A 22,170-nucleotide genomic window follows, 5' to 3' on the forward strand; every position below is an offset into this window, starting at 1 on the left:
AAAAGGAGATTTCCTCTCCAGCACTGTTGTTGAACTTGATGTTCCTCAGATAGGGAAGAACCTGAAAGAAAAGACAGCTGGATTAATTGGCTGAACACCACACATAGGACATCCTGATTTCTATCATGATATCATGGCCATCAGCCTAGGAGATGGGTCTATATCTGAGAAGCTAAATGATGGAGATCTAAGCAATCAAATCTAAGGTACTCAGATTAGGACCATGTTGAGTTCTTCTGCATATGCTGAGCTTGACAGAAGCTTAACACAACAAACAAAGCAGTACAAGAAATGGCACACTCTCAGGCAACCACTGATGTCCTTCCAGGAACTTCTAGGAAGCTCTTTGCTCTTATGAATAATCGGTTTAGTTTAATTCTCTTTTTCCGCCATCTATCTCTTTTCAACAAAAACCTCTCACTTAATTCAAATAACAGTTTTCAATAATTGCTATCTTAATCTCTTCTGAGATACATTTTACATACAGATATGTAATCAGTAAATCAAGAAATGCATAAAGATAGTTTTCTACCTAGACAACTACCTATCATTTATCTGATCTGTGGATCAAATAAAAAGTCACTGGGATTACCTGCCATGATTGAATATTTGAGATCCTCTTTCCAAGCCTCATCATGGTTGGTTTTGCTCCAGATCCATGCATTGCATGTAATGCTTGTGCCACAGCATAAATGGCATTGTAGATATTGTAACTCTCACCTTCCATGCTTGTTTCAAAAATGTAAGAAGGTAAACTTTGTAAATTCTCCCGTCCTGTACATTTTTTCTCCCCCTTTGGAAAGATCCTGCCTGGAGTGTCCATCATGCAGAGAAACAACCTTTCCCAACATGGAGGGAGAAAGATGTCTCCTTGTGGCTTCAAGGGGTCTAAAGACAGGAGGAAATGACTGAATTCTGAGACATCCCCAGTGTGGGGCCTCAAATGCAAAGCCCCATGGAAGGGCTTTACTAGTTTTGATACGTCTTGATTCCCCACCACACTAAGTTTCCAATGGGAAGTTAAGATCCAAACTTTCCGAAATGATGTCTTTCTCAAATATTCGTAGATACCCATTACCACCTGTACATTTTTAATACAATTGGGGTCTCCAAATAGAACAATCACTTCAGCTTTATACCAAGTCTCCGAAATATGCAGTATTTTCATCATTGGAGTATTAAGAAAATCCGATTTCAACTTTTCAGTGAAGGCCACGCAGATCTCCTTCTCCTGGAGCATTGGCGTCAGAGTTGAGACGAAACGTTCTCCTCTGTCATCTTCAGGGGCTACCAGCCCAACCCAGTTCCATTGGAAATGCAGGAGCAGCTGGACCAAACCCACATACTGAGCAGATTCACTGGGATTAATCCAGAAGAAAGAAGGATAAACTTTTCTGTCTCCTTGAGTGAACTCAAAGCCAACGCCTAGCTGGAGAAAGTGAGATTTTGATTTTAAGGGTCACCATTATGTGGATTATTGGCTCACTGAGTGACAAACTTAATTTTCTGGCCTTGTTAGGAAGAAGGAATACATATTAGGAAGAAGAGATTATGTATTTTGCCTTGTGATATTGTGTCAAAAGCTAAGGAAATGTCAAATTAATACAGAGAATATTCTAACTACACTACTTTTATGAAGAATAGATTAGGAAGCAATTCCTCTTGACAAATGCCACATTTCAATATATCTCATTATCTAGCACTTTTGGCTTCTATAAAAACATATCTCGACACAAAAATATAAATATAGGTCCCCCCAAACCCCTTTTCCACCTTTAGCTTCACTGTGTGCTTTGTTGTTTGTCTACCCCATACTCTATCCAATGAGGCCCCCTTACCTGTGGGACCTTGAAGATGCTGAAGATGGAGGCCATCTGCCTTGAGGATCTGGGGTTGAGATCTCCGATGACAGAGAGTAGAGGGTGCTGCCTGTCACATTTGTAACCTGGAACTATTTGGCCTCTTGTGGAGAGAAGGGAGAGGCTGATTATGGAAATCTCCTTCTGAATCTGAGAATTGCTATAGATGTGGAAGCCAAGGGTGATGTTGGGGAGGAGAACCAGATCCTTGTTGACCTCTGTGACTGCAAATATCAAAGCTACGAACTGCTGGTAGTTCTTGGGTACGACTCTAAAGTGAGAAAATCATCAGGGAAATTTTAAGGAAAGCTTGTGTGGAGTAGGTCATGTCATTTTTAAAAACACCCTTTGCAGCAGGAACTCCCAAATTCCTTTGAGTTTTTTTCATTGTTAAGGCTGTTCCTTGATTAATGGCCTTGACAGCCAGGAGAAAATGCTGTTTATCCATATCACAGATTTTTTTTATACTCCTCCATCAGCCTTCCCTTCTTCACTTTGCTCCAATGCGTATAGTTCTTCCCAATTGCTTCTCTTCCACCCTCATTAATTTTCTCCCCTCTTGAAGGAGCTTCTTCAGGTCTGGAAACCACTGTTGAGCAGTAGGTGTGACAGCAGACGTTTACTGAAGGGCCATTTATGAGCAATCCTGATTCCAAAATTAATGCAGTTTTTCCAACTCTTCAGCACTGTAAATGGGTTGACCTCATCTTTGAGTTTTGTATCAGGAGTTTATGTCCAAATTAATTCTGTAAGTCAACGTCTTCACTAGGCCAGCACAGTTTCTAAAGTGTTGTCCTTCCTCACTTTTTTGGGTGGTTTATTAGCTTCCTGATTGAGAGTCCTGGAAAGACTGAGAATTCTTGCCTATTTTATGAGTTTGATTCTTTATTGAGAAAATCACAAACATCTGAACTACGTTAGGGCATTGCAAACCTCACTAGAACAAATATTTCTGATAAGAGTCCTTGAACAAACCAAATAATTATTTACATGTTTCATTTTTAAGTGAAACTTACAAAATCTCCCCCAGAAATGAAGAGGGTTTTTTTTTAAAGGATTTGAAATAGAATGAATATACAGTTCCCATGGGAAAATTCCCACCAATAATGACATCACCAGGCCTGTAAAAGTCTCTCGTAGTGTGTACAGTGTTTGTCAACACACACCCAGTTTGAATCTTCTTTGCAGAAGTTGGAGGCAGGATCCAAAAGAGCAGCAGCAGGAGAAGGAGAGGCAGCCCAGGCATTCTTCTCACCTTTCCTCCTAGATCAGGAACCAAAAGGGTGTTTTGTGTGTGCAGAGACTGAATTGTAGGGAGCCCTTGAAATCTCAGCAGAGCTTTAGCAGAAGAGAGATATCTGTGCCACCTGAATGGCCCCCAAAGCAAATTTATATTCAATGATGCTTCCTGTTACCTGTGTATGGTCTGTGACCAAAGAGGATACTAAGGACAGACAAGTCTCACCAAACCCTGAAGTTGCCTCTTCACAACACAAGGCAAGGTGACATGTCCTGCCTCCACTGGGAGAACTCCGAGTATTTAATTTAAAGCAGGTTTCAACTTGGAAGATTTTTGTGGGTAGAAATCCATAGGGGATACATTAGAGATTGCTGTTCTTCTGATAATTGCATGGAAAAGCAATTTTCTTATTTACTGAGCAATACACCAGATAGAGAAAAATGAGTTTGGATTTCCTATTATTAATCCACAGATCAGATGCACTGGACAATCAAGGTGGAATTGTGTATTTGAGTCATGTGAAACTGAGCATGTGCACACAAGGTGGAGTTTGGCCTCTTCCATAGGTTGTTTGGATAGTATAAGTGTTGATGGGGCATGGTGGCCTTTGACAATCAATTGAATCCTAGTAAGTCTGGGCAATCATACCAACACTTGGATGGAATAAGTGGTTTATAAATACTAACATGGCAGGTGACGTAATTAGACACTAATTCTTCCGATAGACCTTAATAGTTGGCAAGAGAATTTCTCAAGGTATTAGGTTGAAATAAACTCTATGTGAAGAGTTTCCAACAATGAGTTGGAATCAGAAAAGTTTGCCTGATGTGTTTGTCTTGGGAAGCAGGTCTTCAGAATTGTGAACTGGTGTGGGAAAGACACCATCACCAAATGGCAAACGTCTGGGTTGGCAGAGGCAATAGGAGTGTGTCCATGGTATTATGTGGTTCTCTCCATTCCCTGGAGCTCTTTCCATTCAGTGTTAGTTGGAGGGGAGACACTGAGCCCCAACCTCTGGTTTTCAAGGTACCTCAATGAGTCCTTCTCGTTTCAAAGTCAAGTATCACCCTTACCCTGACGGTATTCAATTATACAACCATTGATTGACCAAGCAATGAGGTCAAGATTTTGCCCTAGTACCCGAAGCCTATTGAATGGGGAGGAACAGTCTCCATTTTAATCCTAGTAGAATCAAGCAGCTGTGGATGATTGGTCCTCCCAGCACTGGGGACACTGGATCTTTGATCTTGCATGACTTGCTTAGGACTGCTGTGCACTCTGGGTGTCTTCCTGGGCTCTCAGCTCCTCCTCCAAAAGCAGATGTTAGTGATGGTAGTTTTTTTGTAAAGCTTCGATTTGTTCAAAAGGATGATATTGAGCTGTGGAGAGTCTGAATGCCCCAAAATCAACAAAGAAAATGAAGGCAAGAAGAAAGATTGGAAGCAGAAAGTCTCTATTATTGGGATCAGACCAGGAACGGAACTGGATCAAGCATAAATTCATCCGTGAGAGAGATGTTGTTCTTGCATCTCTCAAGGAGGCCGTGGCTATCCCCCTCCTCAAGTAAGTGACCCTATCGTACTGGCCAATGTCAACCCTGAAGCTGATCTGGCTGAAGCCATCTTGAGGGTTCAGTCAGAGGTGGGCTGCACATATGTTAACAACTGGTTCGCCAGAAATGTTCACCTACCTCGCTTGTGCGCGTCTTCAAACTCCCTGCAAGTCTTTTTAGGCAGCCGCAGGGAGTACAGCAGGCGAGGCGTGGAACTCAGCTGGGCTGTGTGGGTGGGGCCAGTGAGCCAGAGTGTTAGCAATGTAGGACAGAATAGCGCTAGGGCCGGTGGGTGGGCCCAGCCGGTGGTCAGAACTACCAGTTCCCCTGAACTGGTCTGACCAGGCAACAGCCCACCTCTGGGTTCAGTGCTGCCACACTGGAGCAAACGACTTTTACTTTTAATTCGGTGAAGACCAAAAGAGTTAGATTTTATGTACCAATATGATCTTTCCAATGAAGCTATTCTTATTTTGGATTCCACCTGTCTCGGTGTTTTTGCTTGCAATGGACATATTATTTGGAATCCCCACAGCCAATTTTCACCCAGTATCCAATATGCCTTCTTTTTTTAAAATTTATTAATCAATTTGTTTTATTCCACTGAGTGTCCCTGTTATCTGGGAGCATCGTCAATACTACAAATAAGAATTTCAAAAAGTGTCATTTGGTCCTTGGAACATTTATGAATGGTAGTGCTGGGAACACTTCTCAGATTTACACTTCTACCCACACCTTCCCCCCTCTCTACACCCCTCCCCCAATTTAAGGAAGGAGGTGCTTTTTCTTTTGAGTGGCAGTTCTGACATCCCACCATCAAACTGCCCCACAGGATCTTACACCTACTTGAAGACAGCCATTGTTTGAATAAATGTATACACCACCAACGAATAAAAACTAGCTTTTCTTTTGGGAGACTCCTTTTAACTCCCTCCAACCATGATTTTGCCAATCTCCTGCTAACATGTTCATTTTTTCATCAAGTTCATTCCTCAGAACCAAGAACCCTCTACGTTTCTAAATTCATTTCCATGCCTTTTAAGTAGGGGTGAAATCCAGCAGGTTCTGACAGCTTCTGGAGAACCGATAGCGGAAATTTTGAGCAGTTTGGAGAACCAGCAAATACCATCTCTGTCTGGCCCCAGAATGGGGTGGGAATGGAGGTTTTGCAATATCCTTCCCCCAGGAGTGGGGAGAGAATGGAGATTTTGCGGTATCCTCCTCCTGCCACGTCCACCAAGCCACACCCAAAGAACAGGTAATAAAAAAATTTGGATTTCACCACTGTTTTTAAGTCCTCCAATTTCCCCATCTTGATTGTATGCTGTAACACACACACACATACACACACACACACACACACACACACACACACACTTCCTAAAGACTGAATTCTTCCAGACAGTCACTGGAACAAAGTGAAAAGTGTTCTTGTTAACAGTTCATATCAATTTCTCTGTCAAACACAGCTATCTTGGTTTTTGATATATAATTTTTCAAATGCATACTCATAGCAAGGATGTATATCTATCTATGGAACGATTTTTGGAAATGATTCGAGTCCTTAGATAACATCAGCATATAGTAGTACAAGACATTTGTCTTCTCACATAACCACTTTTTAAAGTATTTCCTGACCTCTTATCTCTAATTTCTTTAAAGAAATCAGAGAGTATCATAAAACAAGGTCTTCCTCCCTACTCAGTAATCAATTGTTTAATTATTTGTTCAAGAAAGAACAAGCCATGATGTATTCATCTATCTATTTATCTATCTATCTATCTATCCTTCCTTCCTTCCTTCCTTCCTTCCTTCCTTCCTTCCTTCCTTCCTTCCTTCCTTCCTTCCTTCCATCCATCTTCATAACAGTCACAAAGAATAAATAAGGTATGAAATGCTGCGGCCAGAAATTAATCACATGAACTTATTGATGAAAAATGTAGCTTTCTCACTTAAGTTAATAGAAATTAAAACAGTATGGTTCATATAAACTCTATACCTTTAAAAAAAACTAATGGCCAATTGAATGAAAAAGTTAGCAGGAAAAGGCAAACCCTTGCTAATCTATTGGAAAAAAAGTCTTAAAAACACTAATAGTGAACACAACACATTTTTATAGCCGATCAGATTAAAAAAAGAGAACAGGCATGTTGGAAAGTAATAACAACATCTTTACCTTATTATCGTTTATTTCCAAGTTGATCATGGGGCCTCCCTGGGAAGAACTGGCATTAATGAAAAATAAAAGGATGGGTGTTTGTTGCTGATTATTAGAAAGTTTGTGATTAGCACATCACTTGATTTAGAATGATTTAAGGAAAAAGCACCTCTCTCATCATTTATATTAAAAATCAAAAACTAAAATGTCAAAATTAAACATACATCCCCATATACATCAGAGATTTTTATGTTTCATTATATTCTCTCTACAATTGAGATTTGGTTTAAATAGGATAATGTAGCACTTGGGGAAAAAGATACAAGCCAAGAGACCTGCCCCAGAGGCCAAGATGGAGAAGATCTCCACGGCCACCATGGACTTCCCTTTGGTGCTCAGGTAGGAGGGGAGGAAGCTGATCCAAACACTGCAAAAGACCAGCATGCTGAAAGTAATGAACTTGGCTTCATTAAAGCTGTCAGGCAATTTCCTAGCCGTAAAGGCCACTGTGAAACTGATGAGGGCCAGAACACCCAGGTAGGAGAGGACAGTGTAAAACATTAAAGCAGAGCCTTCATTACATTCCAAGATGGCCTCTCCTACTAAAGAGTGGAAGTCAAAGTTGGGAAATGGAGGGGAGGTTGCCAGCCAGGTGGCACAAAGAACTACTTGGACCAGGGGACAAGCTAAGACAATGGAGTTGGTCAGAGGTTTTCCTAAGAGTTTCCTTGTCTTGTTCCCTGGCTTGGTAGCCATGAAGGCCAGAACCACCATGACAGTTTTTGCCAAGACGGAGGACACTGCAAGGGAAAAGAGAATGGCAAAGGCAGTTTGTCGGAAGAGACAGGTGATCTTCCCTGGTCGACCAATGAAGAGGAAGGAGCAGAGGAAGCAGAAGAGGAGGGAGACCAGGAGGACGTAGGTGAGATCTCTGTTGTTGGCCTTGACAATTGGTGTGTTGTGATATTTACGGAAAATCACCAGAACTGCCAATGTGATCACAGAGAGAGAAAGAGCGAGAGAAACTAAAATGAATCCCAGGCTGTCTTGATAGGAAAGGAAATGGATCTTCTTGGCAATGCAGTGATCCTTCTCCTTGTTGGGATATTGGTTTTCTGGGCAGGGGTCACAGTGAGCTGCATCTGAAATCGAAAGTTAGTGTGAATTTCTTGGTGATTCAACAAGGGCAAATTATCCGTCCATACTGACAATGCTGGGAATAGCCAGAAAAAGGGATTGGTGTCTGGTTTTCCTGATGGGATGTTAAAGTAGGAGTAGAAAGCCAAGTAGGGAACCATGAATTGTGCTCCACAATCAACTGAAGCTGACCTGATCAAAGCCACCTTGAGAGCTTCAATGTTGTCACGCTGGAGCTGAAGGATAGGGAGGGGGGATTTTAGATAGCTGGGATTTTGATAGCCAAAACAAAATATTTTCTCTTGGGATCCAAGGACATTCTCACACCTGGTCAGAGGAAGATGCAGTGATGTCGACAGGCAACCAGACAGCACCTTGATTGGACCATGTGACTGATTGTTTTGAGAAAGTGACAACATTTAATTAGGTGTAAACCATGGGAACCTTCAGAGTCAGTTTTCACCAGATCTGTGCCAATATGATATATCCGATAAAGCTTTTCTTTCAGGAATCTACCTGCCTTGAAGTTTTGTTTGATATGTGTGTATTACTTGGATCCCTGACACCAACCTGTATTAAATTGATATTAAGTTAAGATTCATGAATTGAGAGGGTCTGCTGAAAAGAAATATGAATATATTGAAGCATATAAATCCTACCAAGCTGATGCCAAAATTAACACTTTTCCATTGAATGGTTTCCTTGATCCTGGAAGATTAATCAACATTTGAATGTGCTACCTGTCTGATTAGAAATGGTTCCTTCTGGACAAGGGTCACATTGGTAGCAGCAAACTGGCTTGCCCTCTGGAACGCTTCTCCTCTCTCCTGCCTGGCACTTCTTCATGCCACACCTGGCAAAGGGCACCTTCTGAAAAAGAGAAGAGAGATATTGCAGGTGACTCAGCAAAGATTATTCTTCATTTATTCATTTGTACATTGCTCTTTCCATCTTTAGAACATCTTCAAAAGAAATGGTTTACCAGTAACCAGGATAAACTCCAGAGGGAGTCAGGCCAATGCAATCCTGACCCATTAATGGATGCTGGAGATTGGAACTGGGACCTCAAAATGTAAAGGAAGGCTTGTGACATGGAGCTACAGCTTTTCTAAAAGAAAGAATTATAAGTCAAATCTCAAATGTGTTCAACTCAAAAGCATGTTTTTTCATCAAATCCCTGAATTTAATGGATTTCCCAGTGAAAAGGATGTTATGCATTTCCTGGAGTGAATGAATCCTTTGCTGAATTAACAAAGTTTCCTTCCAGCTCACCTTTGTGACCCAGATAATTTCATTGGAGTTAATGGTGAAATCTTGTCCTTGGGAAGCTGTGGAATCTATTTGCCCAACTTTCATGGGGACAAAAGATTGATTGGGGAGGAAAAGCCAGTTGAGAAGATCATAACGAATAGACACCAATCCACTTTCTGAGAAAGAGACTTCCTCTCCAGCACTGTTGTTGAACTTGATGTTCCTCAGATAGGGAAGAATCTGGGGCAAAAAAGACACCTAGAGTAACTGGCTGAACACCACACATGGGGCAACCTGGTTTCCTTCATAAGGTGATGGCCATCAGCCTAGGAGATGGGTCTATATCTGAGAAGCTAAATGAGTTCCCTTGATGGAGATCTAAGTAATCAGAAGTAACATCAAATATTCAATTTGAATGACAACACATTTTCTTTATCATTGGACATTAGTATCATGGCTTCTTCAATTCCAGTCTTATAAGAATGATAGCTACATACAAACATTTTTATGCCATATTCCAAATTTCATTGTGTAGTTTTGCTCTGTGATACTTGGCAAGCTACATTTTGAGTTTTATTTGGGCCCATAGTTTTGTAAATGACTAATGCAAGCTAGACTTTCTCAAGAAATAGAGAAAGTGTCGCTTGCAAAGAAGTAGATCTGACCAAGTGGGGGCCATGTAGAAGGATTGTCCTGCCCTGGTTTATCACTTCACTGTCTAGAGAGGAATAATTTATCCTTTGAAGTTGAAAAGTCTGATGAATTTTAGATCACGTACCCAGTAGGACCAAGTTGAGTTCTTCCGCATATGCTGAAGTTGACAGAGATTTAACGCAACAAACAAGGCAGTACAAGAAATGGCATAATAAAAAAATGGGGTGAGGACCAGAAGTTGGCATCGTAGCGAGACGAGCAGGGTTTTTGGTGCTCCAGAAACTCCAGCGAAATCTCCACTGCTGGACGGTCCGAATCGGACCCCACAGTCTTGTTTTGACTGCGGCAGTGGAGGGCACATCCTGAGGATCCCAGGGACATCGCTAAGTCCCTGGTTGATCCAGGAAAGCCCTTTTTCCAGTAGTGGAGGGGCAGCCATTAGTCTGCAGAGGCTGTGACAACTTCAGGAAGACAGAATGGAATGACAGTAAACAGATCAGTGAGAGACTTTCACTTTTTAAAATAATACTAAGAACACCCTAATTGAGGAATGAGATGGTGATGGTGAATGAATGAAGACAAGCGGCGAACCTAAGGTGGATTAATTTTATTTTACGCAAGTATGAGCTTTAAAAGACTTGAAATTGCTTAATTGTTTTTACTTTCACTTTGGATAACAGGACTGGATTGAAAGAAGGGGGAAAAAGCAATATTGGGATGCTTTTGAAAGTTGTTGGCACTAGACTGTTTGATTGTTTGATTGGAACATTTGGAATGGGGTTTTGGCTTATTTTTGACAAGGCAACTTTTTGATTAATTTTTAAAAGAAAGAAAGAATTTTTTTCTCTTTAAAGAACAGGAGGAGACTTAGGGGAGTGTGCAGTGCTGCCACCTACTGGAAGAGAAACTTTGTTTCTATGCTTACTTAAGTAGCAGAAGAAAGAAAACAAATACAGAGAATCTGTTTGGATTGATAAGATTGAAGAGCTACTGAATATTGTTTACACAGGTGCTCTTCCTTTTAAATTGACAAAGCCTGAAAATATACTGGAAGGCTTTGATTCTTTTTGAATAATTATTACATGCCCAGTGAGACGTGTGGCCTGGAAAGAGGCAAAAGGAAAAGTCACTCCCTGTAGGCTCTCCGGATATAAAAAGACTTGAACGACTATTTAATTTTTTCCTTTTTCTTTTTTTTTTAATTTTTTTTCTTTATTTTTTTCTTTTTTCCTTTTTTAATTTCCTTATCCTCATTGCCTTTTCTTATTTTTGATTCGGGACCCCCACACATTCATATTGGACTAAGGCACCCATGAGCCTGAAGATTTCTTGCTTAATATTTCCTTTCCTTTTTTTTTTTTTTTGAAGAGGATCTTAAATTTTTGTCTTTTCCTAATTTTTTTGTTTTATCGCTTTGGATTAGGGTTTCAGAAGAACCTGAAGAACTTGAGGAATTTCTTTTTTTTTCTTTCTCCTTTTTTTCTCTTTTCCCTTTTTCCATTTTTCCCCCCTTTTTTCCCTCCCCCTTTTGTCTAGCTGGATCTTCTAAATTCCTTCCTGACCTGAAAGTGAGTTTGGCTAAAGAGTGCATAAAATGAGTAGAAAAGTGGGAGCTGCAATGACTACATCATCTTCATCACCATCTAGAGGCCAACGTTCCATCCAGACAATGTTACAACAAGAGAAAGAGAAAGAATCAGTGACACAAACGATTCTACAAACACTTGAAAGAATGGAACAGCAACAAAAAAGGATGGAACAGCAACAACAAAAGATGAAAAAGCAGTTATTGCAAACAGATGAAAAGGTGGTCAATATACAACAAACAATGTCAAAATATGAAGAAAGATTGGTTAAATTGGAGGAAAGAGATGGCCAAAAAGAAGAAAAAATGAAGGAAATTGAGAATAGATTGGGAGAGGTAGAACAAGGAACATCTGGCTTAATTGGATGGGAAATGGATAAAGCAGAATTCTACTTAAGATTCCAAAATGTTGAGGAAGAAAAAGGGGAAAATCTAGCCTAGATCATGATTGCGATTCAAGCTGAGGCATTAGAAGTCACTAAAGAGAAGATGATGGAAGGAATTGATGAAATTTATTGAGTTTATACTGGAGATGCAATGCATAATAAGCTTCCAAGAGAAGTACATATAAGATTTACTAAGAAATCAATTAAGACACAAATTCTTCAGGCTGTTTGTGACAAGGCTTTGAAATACAAGGGGAAAGAAGTGACAGTTCTGAGACAAATTCCAAGGAAAGTGAGAGAGTTAAGAAGAGGATATCAATTTTTGACCAAAGTTTTGCTGCAAAAAGGGATTAACTACAGATGGCTGTTCCCAGAAGGAGTAGGTCTAACATGGCAATTCCAAAGATACAGGTTAAATACAATCGACAAAGCGAGAGCCTTCTATAAGGAAGTCCTAAAAGAGAAAGAAGTAGATATGGAAGTTGAAACTCAAGCAATATTAGTTCCAATAAAATCCACTGAAGAAGAATTGATAATGCTGGAAGCAACAGAAGGAGCGGTTGGCGGAGTTATGGAATACAAGGAACAATGTGAAGCTAGATCGACTAGAGCAACAAAACCTATTTATAAAGTATGAATGTGGAAGAAAGGAAATTAATTTCAATAAATGAAAATGGACTCAATTCGGCCAGTAAAAGAAGAATAGTATTTCACAAACTGGAAAAATTAAATTTTGATATAATTTGTTTACAGGAAGTGCATATTAAAAAACAAAATGAACAACTATTGTTTCAACCAAAACTTGGCAAAATGTTTTTATCATTGTCACAAAGTAAAAAAAAGAAGAGTTGCTTTGTATATCAGAAACGTACTAATGGCAGAGCAGAAATACGCCAATCCAGTAGGTAGAATTTTGATGGTGGAAATAATTGATAACAATACAAAATTACTTTTAGTAGCAATTTACGCTCCTAACAATAATCAAAGTGACTTTTATAGAAAACTACATAATAAGATAATTGAAATGGAGTATGAAAATGTCTGTATGATGGGAGATTTTAATGGAATTGTGGATGAAAGATTGGACTATAAAACACACAAAACAACAAAACATAGTAGAAAGGTATTGCCGAGAACTTTCTTTAAAATGATAGAGGAAATAAACTTGAAAGACATATGGAGGGAGAGAAATGGAAAAAATAGACAATATACTTTCTACTCTGATAGACATCTATCTTGGTCCAGATTAGATATGATATGGACAACAATGGAATTGACTTTAAATATTGAACAAGTGAAAATAGATACTAACCTATGGACAGACCATAACCCGGTGATTGCTATTTGGAAAGGGCGAAAAGGTAGATCTAGATGGATATTAAACAACACAATATTAAAAGAGAAAGATTTCATACAGAAAATGAATCGAGAACTGGATTTTTTCTTCAAGGAAAACAAGAAAGAAACATCAACACAAAACCATTGGGATACACTGAAGGCTTTGCCAGAGGATTAATTATTGATTATAAAAGGAAAAGAAATGTGAAGAAAAGACAAACCCTTAAAATATTGATAGATGATCATAAAAGACTTGAAAAGGAATTCCAGAAAGATCCATATAAGAAAGATGTAAAAATTAAAATGGATATTATAAAGCACAAAATGGATCTACTGGAAAAGGAAGAATTAGCTCAAAAAATAAGAGCTGCCAAACAGAATTATTTTGAAAATGCAAATAAACCAGGCAGATGGTTAGCATATAAATTGAAAAAAGAAAGAGAATCAAGAAAAATATTACAACTAATTGATCATCAAGGACAGAGTAGATTTGGAAATAAAGAGATGGGGAAATAATACAGGAATACTACACAACAACTGTACAAGAAAGACATAATAGAGGAGGATAAAGTGGCAAGGTATCTACAAAAAGCAAAACTACCACAAATTCCCAAAGATGTTGAGGAGCTGTTGGATGGAAACATAACGATGATGGAACTAACCGAGGCAATTAAGAAACAGAAGAATGGAAAGGCACCAGGACCAGATGGACTGCCAGCTGAATATTATAGGACGTTACAAGAATCTTTATCGATCCCAATGCTGGAGGTTATGAATGAAGTAATGACAAAAAGAGAAATACCCAAAACATGGATTGAGGCTTATATTACATTGATTCACAAAGAAGAGACAGACCCACAACTAATCAAACCTAATTTTGAACTTTATTATCAAGCAGCTAGCTTAATGTGGATTAAAGAATGGATATGATTAAAAAATACTAGATTGTTACATTTGGAGGGATATGATTTGTTGTTGGGATGGCATGCCTTTTTGTGGTATAAAGGAACTAAAATACAGGGGTATTTTGGAAGACATAAAGTACGTGAAGCTTTATGGTTGAACTGGGAGAAGATTAAAAAATATCACTATTTGAAGGTACCAGTCTGGATATCCACAATTGAAGCATTCTCGTATCCAGTGACGTTTAAAGGGGAACAAATTATAAGATATAAGGAATTATTGGATGAAAAGGGTGAACTTAAACTAAAGGAAGATATAGAAGATCAAGGATATAAGATGGATTGGTTTTCATATATGCAAATACTTTCTAGATATCGAGAAGATCTCAAACAAGAAAGTTTGTATAATGACTTGACTAATTTAGATAAGATCTTAATGGGCTCTGATGATCATGTAATTAAAAAGCTATATGGTTATTTATTAGAGGTTAAACTGGAAGAAGAACAAGTTAAAGAATCAATGATAGCATGGGGGAAGAATTTTGGCTATGGTATTGATTTAGAGAAATGGCAAAAATTGTGGTCACATAATTATAAAATGACAATGTCTACAGCATATAAGGAGAATTTGTACAAGATGTTTTACAGGTGGCATCTACCCCCGACGAGGATAGCCAGAATCTTCCAGAGTAAATCGGAGAAGTGCTGGAAATGTCATCAGACCCCAGGATCATATTACCATATGTGGTGGACATGTGTAGAAGCTAAAAGATATTGGACTACGATACACACATGGTTGGAAAAATGATAAAGAGACATATTGACTTTAAACTAGAGATATTTTTATTAGGAATCATACCAGAGACATATAATAAAGAACTGTAATACTTAATTGTGAATCTTTTGACAGCAACCAGAATTGTATTTGCTAAAAACTGGAAAGGAGAAAAGTTACCTAATGATGAAGAAATTATTAAGAAAATGATGGAATGTGCTGAAATGAGTAGACTGACGTTTGAAATACGAGAGAAGGAATATTGACAATATTATTTGATATGGGATTCATTTTATCAATGGCTAGAGAATAAGAATTGGAGATAATTATGATATAAATGGATGTTGAAACTTTTGGAAATAAACTAGCATGTTTAGTGATAAATTGAAGAGAGGAAGATCACAAAAATGTTATCGACTGATACACTGTCTTTAATTGTTTGGAATGATAATGTTTTTATGTTTTGTTTTTGTTTTTTTAAAAAAATAAAAAAATTCTTTAAAAAAAATGGGGTGGACTCACAAATAATTCTAAGCCACAATAACCAACATTAATATGTAAATTTTACAGATGGGATTCAGGCTACCTACTGAGAGAAAACGAGGAGGTTCTACCATGTTGACGAGGACTTCAACTGACCTGTCGAAGCATCTTCTGCAAATGCACTCAGATTAGGACCATGTTAGGTTCTTCTGCATATGCTGAGCTTGACAGAAGCTTAACCCAACAAACAAAGCAGTAGAAGAAATGGCACACTCTCAGGCAACCACTGATGTCCTTCCAGGAACTTCTAGGAAGCTCTTTGCTCTTATGAACAATCGGTTTGGTTTAATTCTCTTTTTCCACCATCTATTCCTTTTCAACAAAAACCTCTTACCGGTACTTAATTCAAATGACAATAATTGTTATCTTAATCTCTTCTTAGATACATTTTACATACAGATATTTAATCAGTAAATCAAGAAATGCATAAAGGTAGTTTTCTACCTAGACAACTACCTACCATTTATCTGCTCTGTGGATCAAATAAAAAGTCACTGGGGTTACCTGCCATGATTGAATATTTGAGATCCTCTTTCCAAGGCTCATCATGGTTGGTTGTGCTCCAGATCCATGCATTGCATGTAATGCGTGTGCCACAGCATAAATCGCATTGTAGATGTTGTAACTTTCACCTTCCATGCTTGTTTCAAAAATGTAAGAAGGTAAACTTTGTAAATTCTCCCTTCCTGTACATTTTTTCTCCCCCTTTGGAAAGATCCTGCCTGGAGTGTCCATCATGCAGAGAAACAACCTTTCCCAACATGGAGGAAGAAAGACATCCCCTTGTGGCTTCAAGGGGTCTAAAGACAGGAGGAAATGACTGAATTCTGAGACATCCCCAGTGTGGGGCCTCAAATGCAAAGCCCCATGGAAGGGCTTTACTAGTTTTGATACGTCTTGATTCCCCACCACACTAAGTTTCCAATGGGAAGTTAAGATCCAAACTTTCCGAAATGATGTCTTTCTCAAATATTCATAGATACCCATTACCACCTGTACATTTTTAATACAATTGGGGTCTCCAAATAGAACAATCACTTCAGCTTTATACCAAATCTCCGAAATATGCAGTATTTTCATCATTGGAGTATTAAGAAAATCCGATTTCAACTTTTCAGTGAAGGCCACGCAGATCTCCTTCTCCTGGAGCATTGGCGTCAGAGTTGAGACGAAACGTTCTCCTCTGTCATCTTCAGGGGCTACCAGCCCAACCCAGTTCCATTGGAAATGCAGGAGCAGCTGGACCAAACCCACATACTGAGCAGATTCACTGGGATTAATCCAGAAGAAAGAAGGATAAACTTTTCTGTCTCCTTGAGTGAACTCAAAGCCAACGCCTAGCTGGAGAAAGTGAGATTTTGATTTTAAGGGTCACCATTATGTGGATTATTGGCTCACTGAGTGACAAACTTAATTTTCTGGCTTTGTTAGGAAGAAGGAATACATATTAGGAAGAAGAGATTATGTATTTTGCCTTGTGATATTGTGTCAAAAGCTAAGGAAATGTCAAATTAATACAGAGAATATTCTAACTACACTACTTTTATGAAGAATAGATTAGGAAGCAATTCCTCTTGACAAATGCCACATTTCAATATATCTCATTATCTAGCACTTTTGGCTTCTATAAAAACATATCTCGACACAAAAATATAAATATAGGTCCCCCCAAACCCCTTTTCCACCTTTAGCTTCACTGTGTGCTTTGTTGTTTGTCTACCCCATACTCTATCCAATGAGGCCCTCTTACCTGTGGGACCTTGAAGATGCTGAAGATGGAGGCCATCTGCCTTGAGGATCTGGGGTTGAGATCTCCGATGACAGAGAGTAGAGGGTGCTGCCTGTCACATTTGTAATCTGGAACCATTCGTCCTCTTGTGGAGAGAAGGGAGAGGCTGATTATGGAAATCTCCTTCTGAGCCTGAGAATTGCTATAGATGTGGAAGCCAAGGGTGATGTTGGGGAGGAGAACCAGATCCTTGTTGACCTCTGTGACTGCAAATATCAAAGCTATGAACTGCTGGTAGTTCTTGGGTATGACTCTACAGTGAGAAAATCATCAGGGAAATTTTAAGGAAAGCTTGTGTGGAGTAGGTCATGTCATTTTTAGAAACACCCTTTGCAGCAGGAACTCCCAAATTCCTTTGGGTTTTTTTCATTGTTAAGGCTGTTCCTTGATTAATGGCCTTGACAGCAAGGAGAAAATCCTGTTTATCCATATCACAGATCATTTTATACTCCTCCATCAGCCCTCCCTTCTTCACTTTGCTCCAATGAGTATAGTTCTTCCCAATTGCTTCTCTTCCACCCTCATTAATTTTCTCCCCTCTTGAAGGAGCTTCTTCAGGTCTGGAAACCACTGTTGAGCAGTAGGTGTGACAGCATACGTTTACTGAAGGGCCATTTATGAGCAATCCTGATTCCAAAATGGATGGAGTTTTTCCAACTCCTCAGCACTGTAAATGGGTTGACCTCATCTTTGAGTTTTGTATCAGGAGTTTCTGTCCAAATTAATTCTGTAAGTCAACGTCTTCACTAGGCCAGCACAGTTTCTAAAGTGTTGTCCTTCCTCACTTTTTTGGGTGGTTTATTAGCTTCCTGATTGAGAGTCCTGGAAAGACTGAGAATTCTTGCCTATTTTATGAGTTCTTTATTGAGAAAAGCACAAATATCTGAACTACACTAGGGCATTGCAAACCTCACTAGAACAAATATTTCTGATAAGAGTCATTGAATAAACCAAATAATTATTTACATGTTTCATTTTTAAGTGAAACTTACAAAATCTCCCCCAGAAATGAAGAGGGTTTTTTTTTAAAGGATTTGAAGTAGAATGAATATACAGTTCCCATGGGAAAATTCCCACCAATAATGACATCACCAGGCCTGTAAAAGTCTCTCGTAGTGTGTAAAGTGTTTGTCAACACACACCCAATTTGCATCTTCTTAGCAGAAGTTGGAGGCAGGAGCCAGAAGAGAAGCAGCAGGAGGAGGAGAGGCAGCCCAGACATTCTCCTCACCTTTCCTCCTAGATCTGAAATCAAAAGGGTGTTTTGTGTGTGCAGAGACTGAATTGCAGGGAGCCCTTGAAATCTCAGCAGAGCTTTAGCACAAGAGAGATAGTCTGTGCCTCCTGGATGGCCCTAAAGCAAATTTATATTCAATGATGCTTCCTGTTACCTGTGTATGGTCTGTGACCAAAGAGGATACTAAGGACAGACAAGTCTCACCAAACCCTGAAGTTGCCTCTTCACTACAGAAGGCAAGGTGACATGTCCTGCCTCCACTGGGAGAACTCAGAGTATTTAATTTGAAGCAGGTTTCAACTTGGAAGATTTTTGTGGGTAGAAATCCATAGGGGATACATTAGAGATTGCTGTTCTTCTGATAATTGCATGGAAAAGCAATTTTCTTATTTACTGAGCAATACACCAGATAGAGAAAAATGAGTTTGGATTTCCTATTATTAATCCACAGATCAGATGCACTGGACAATCAAGGTGGAATTGTGTATTTGAGTCATGTGAAACTGAGCATGTGCACACAAGGTGGAGTTTGGCCTCTTCCATAGGTTGTTTGGATAGTATAAGTGTTGATGGGGCATGGTGGCCCTTGACAATCAATTGAATCCTAGTAAGTCTGGGCAATCATACCAACACTTGGATGGAATAAGTGGTTTATAAATACTAACATGGCAGGTGACGTAATTAGACACTAATTCTTCCGATAGACCTTAATAGTTGGCAAGAGAATTTCTCAAGGTATTAGGTTAAATCAAACTCTATGTGAAGATTTGCCAACAATGAGTTGGAATCAGAAAAGTTTGCCTGCTGTGTTTGTCTTGGGAAGCAGGTCTTCAGAATTGTGAACTGGTGTGGGAAAGACACCGTCACCAAATGGCAAACGTCTGAGTTGGCAGAGGTAATAGGAGTGTGTCCATGGTATTATGTGGTTCTCTCCATTCCCTGGAGCTCTTTCCATTCAGTGTTAGTTGGAGGGGAGACACTGAGCCCCAACCTCTGGTTTTCAAGGTACCTCAATGAGTCCTTCTCGTTTCAAAGTCAAGTATCATCCTTACCCTGAGGGTATTCAATTATACAACCATTGATTGACCAAGCAATGAGGTCAAGATTTTGCCCTAGTACCCGAAGCTTATTGAATGGGGAGGAACAGTCTCCATTCTAATCCTAGTAGAATCAAGCAGCTGTGGATGATTGGTCCTCCCAGCACTGAGGACACTGGATCTTTGATCTTGCATGACTTGCTTAGGACTGCTGTGCACTCTGGGTCTCTTCCTGGACTCTCAGCTCCTCCTCCAAAAGCAGATGTTAGTTAGGGTACGTTTTTTTCTAAAGCTTCGATTTGTTCAAAAGGATGATATTGAGCTGTGGAGAGTCTGAATGCCACAAAATCAACAAAGAAAATGAAGGCAAGAAGAAAGGTTGGAAGCAGAAAGTCTCTATTATTGGGATCAGACCAGGAACGGAACTGGATCAAGCATAAATTCATCCGTGAGAGAGATGTTGTTCTTGCATCTCTCAAGGAGGCCGTGGCTATCCCCCTCCTCAAGTAAGTGACCCTATCGTACTGGCCAATGTCAACCCTGAAGCTGATCTGGCTGAAGCCATTTTGAGGGTTCAGTCAGAAGTGGGCTGCACATATGTTAACAACTGGTTCGCCAGAAATTTTCACCTTCCTCGCTTGTGCGCGGCTTCAAACTCCCTGCAAATCTTCTTAGGCAGCCGCAGTGAGTACAGCAGGCGAGGCGTGGAACTCAGCTGGGCTGTGTGGGTGGGGCCAGTGAGCCAGAGTGTTAGCAATATAGGACAGAATAGCGCTAGGGCCGGTGGGTGGGCCCAGCCGGTGGTCAGGACTACCAGTTCCCCTGAACTGGTCTGACCAGGCAACAGCCCACCTCTGGGTTCAGTGCTGCCACACTGGAGCAAAGGACTTTTACTTTTAATTCGGTGAAGACCAAAAGAGTTAGATTTTATGTACCAATATGATCTTTCCAATAAAGCTATTCTTATTTTGGATTCCACCTGCCTCGGTGTTTTTGCTTGCAATGGACATATTATTTGGAATCCCCACAGCCAATTTTCACCCAGTATCCAATATGCCTTCTTTTTTTAAAATTTATTAATCAATTGGTTTTATTCCACTGAGTGTCCCTGTTATCTGGGAGCATCGTCAATATTATAAATAAGAATTTCAAAAAGTGTCATTTGGTCCTTGGAACATTTATGAATGGTAGTGCTGGGAACACTTCTCAGATTTACACTTCTACCCACACCTTCCCCCCTCTCTACACCCCTCCCCCAATTTAAGGAAGGAGGTGCTTTTTCTTTTGAGTGGCAGTTCTGACATCCCACCATCAAACTGCCCCACAGGATCTTACACCTACTTGAAGACAGCCATTGTTTGAATAAATGTACACACCACCAACTAATAAAAACTAGCTTTTCTTTTGGGAGACTCCTTTTAATTCCCTCCAATCATGACTTTATCCATCTCCTGCTAACATGTTCATTTTTTCATCAAGTTCATTCCTCAGAACCAAGAACCCTCTACGTTTCTAAATTCATTTCCATGCCTTTTAAGCAGGGGTGAAATCCAGCAGGTTCTGACAGGTTCTGGAGAACCAATAGCGGAAATTTTGAGCAGTTTGGAGAACCAGCAAATACCATCTCTGTCTGGCCCCAGAATGGGGTGGGAATGGAGGTTTTGCCATATCCTTCCCCCAGGAGTGGGGAGAGAATGGAGATTTTGCAGTATCCTCCTCCTGCCACGTCCACCAAGTCACACCCAAAGAACCGGTAATAAAAAAAATTGGATTTCACCACTGTTTTTAAGTCCTCCAATTTCCCCATCTTGATTGTATGCTGTAACACACACACACACACACACACACACACTTCCTAAAGACTGAATTCTTCCAGACAGTCACTGGAACAAAATGAAAAGTGTTCTTGTGAACAGTTCATATCAATTTCTCTGTCAAACACAGCTATCTTGGTTTTTGATATATAATTTTTCAAATGCATACTCATAACAAGGATGTATATCTATCTATGGAACGATTTTTGGAAATGATTCGAGTCCTTAGATATCATCTGCATATAGTAGTAGAAGACATTTGTCTTCTCAAATAACCACTTTTTAAAGTATTTCCTGACCTCTTATCTCTAATTTCTTTAAAGAAATCAGAGAGTATCATAAAACAAGGTCTTCCTCCCTACTCAGTAATCAATTGTTTAATTATTTGTTCAAGAAAGAACAAGCCATGATGTATTCATCTATCTATCTATCTATCTATCTATCTATCTATCTATCTATCTATCTATCTATCCATCCATCCATCCATCCATCCATCCATCCATCCATCCATCCTTCCTTCCATCTTCATAACAGTCACAAAGAATAAATAAGGTATGAAAAGCTGGGGCCAGAAAATAATCACATGATCTTATTGATGAAAAATGTAGCTTTCTCACTTAAGTTAATAGAAATTAAAAGAGTATGGTTCATATAAACTCCATACCTTTTAAAAAAACTAATGGCCAATTGAATGAAAAAATTAGCAGGAAAAGGCAAACCCTTGCTAATCTATTGGAAAAAAAGTCTTAAAAACACTAATAGTGAACACAACACATTTTTATAGCCAATCAGATTAAAAAAAGAGAACAGGCATGTTGGAAAGTAATAACAACATCTTTACCTTATTATCATTTATTTCCAAGTTGATCATGGGGCCTCCCTGGGAAGAACTGGCATTAATTAAAAATAAAAG

General features: G+C 39.4%; 1 protein-coding gene across 1 annotated transcript; it reads right to left on the reverse strand.

The window, feature by feature from the left end:
- Positions 1–6,747: 6,747 nt before the first annotated feature.
- On the reverse strand, positions 6,748–9,302 carry LOC132712187 (vomeronasal type-2 receptor 26-like). The gene is made up of 3 exons (XM_087883542.1): positions 9,219–9,302; positions 8,687–8,816; positions 6,748–7,951 (listed from the first exon to the last, which is right to left on the reverse strand). The coding sequence occupies exons 1-3, from the start codon at positions 9,300–9,302 to the stop codon at positions 7,047–7,049; spliced, it is 1,119 nt and encodes a 372-aa protein (XP_087739668.1). The 3' UTR covers positions 6,748–7,046.
- Positions 9,303–22,170: the final 12,868 nt, after the last annotated feature.

This window comes from Pantherophis guttatus, chromosome 1 (genome assembly GCF_059756535.1).
Source record: "Pantherophis guttatus breed Tessera chromosome 1, ASM5975653v1, whole genome shotgun sequence".
Classification (NCBI taxonomy): Eukaryota; Metazoa; Chordata; class Lepidosauria; order Squamata; family Colubridae; genus Pantherophis; species Pantherophis guttatus.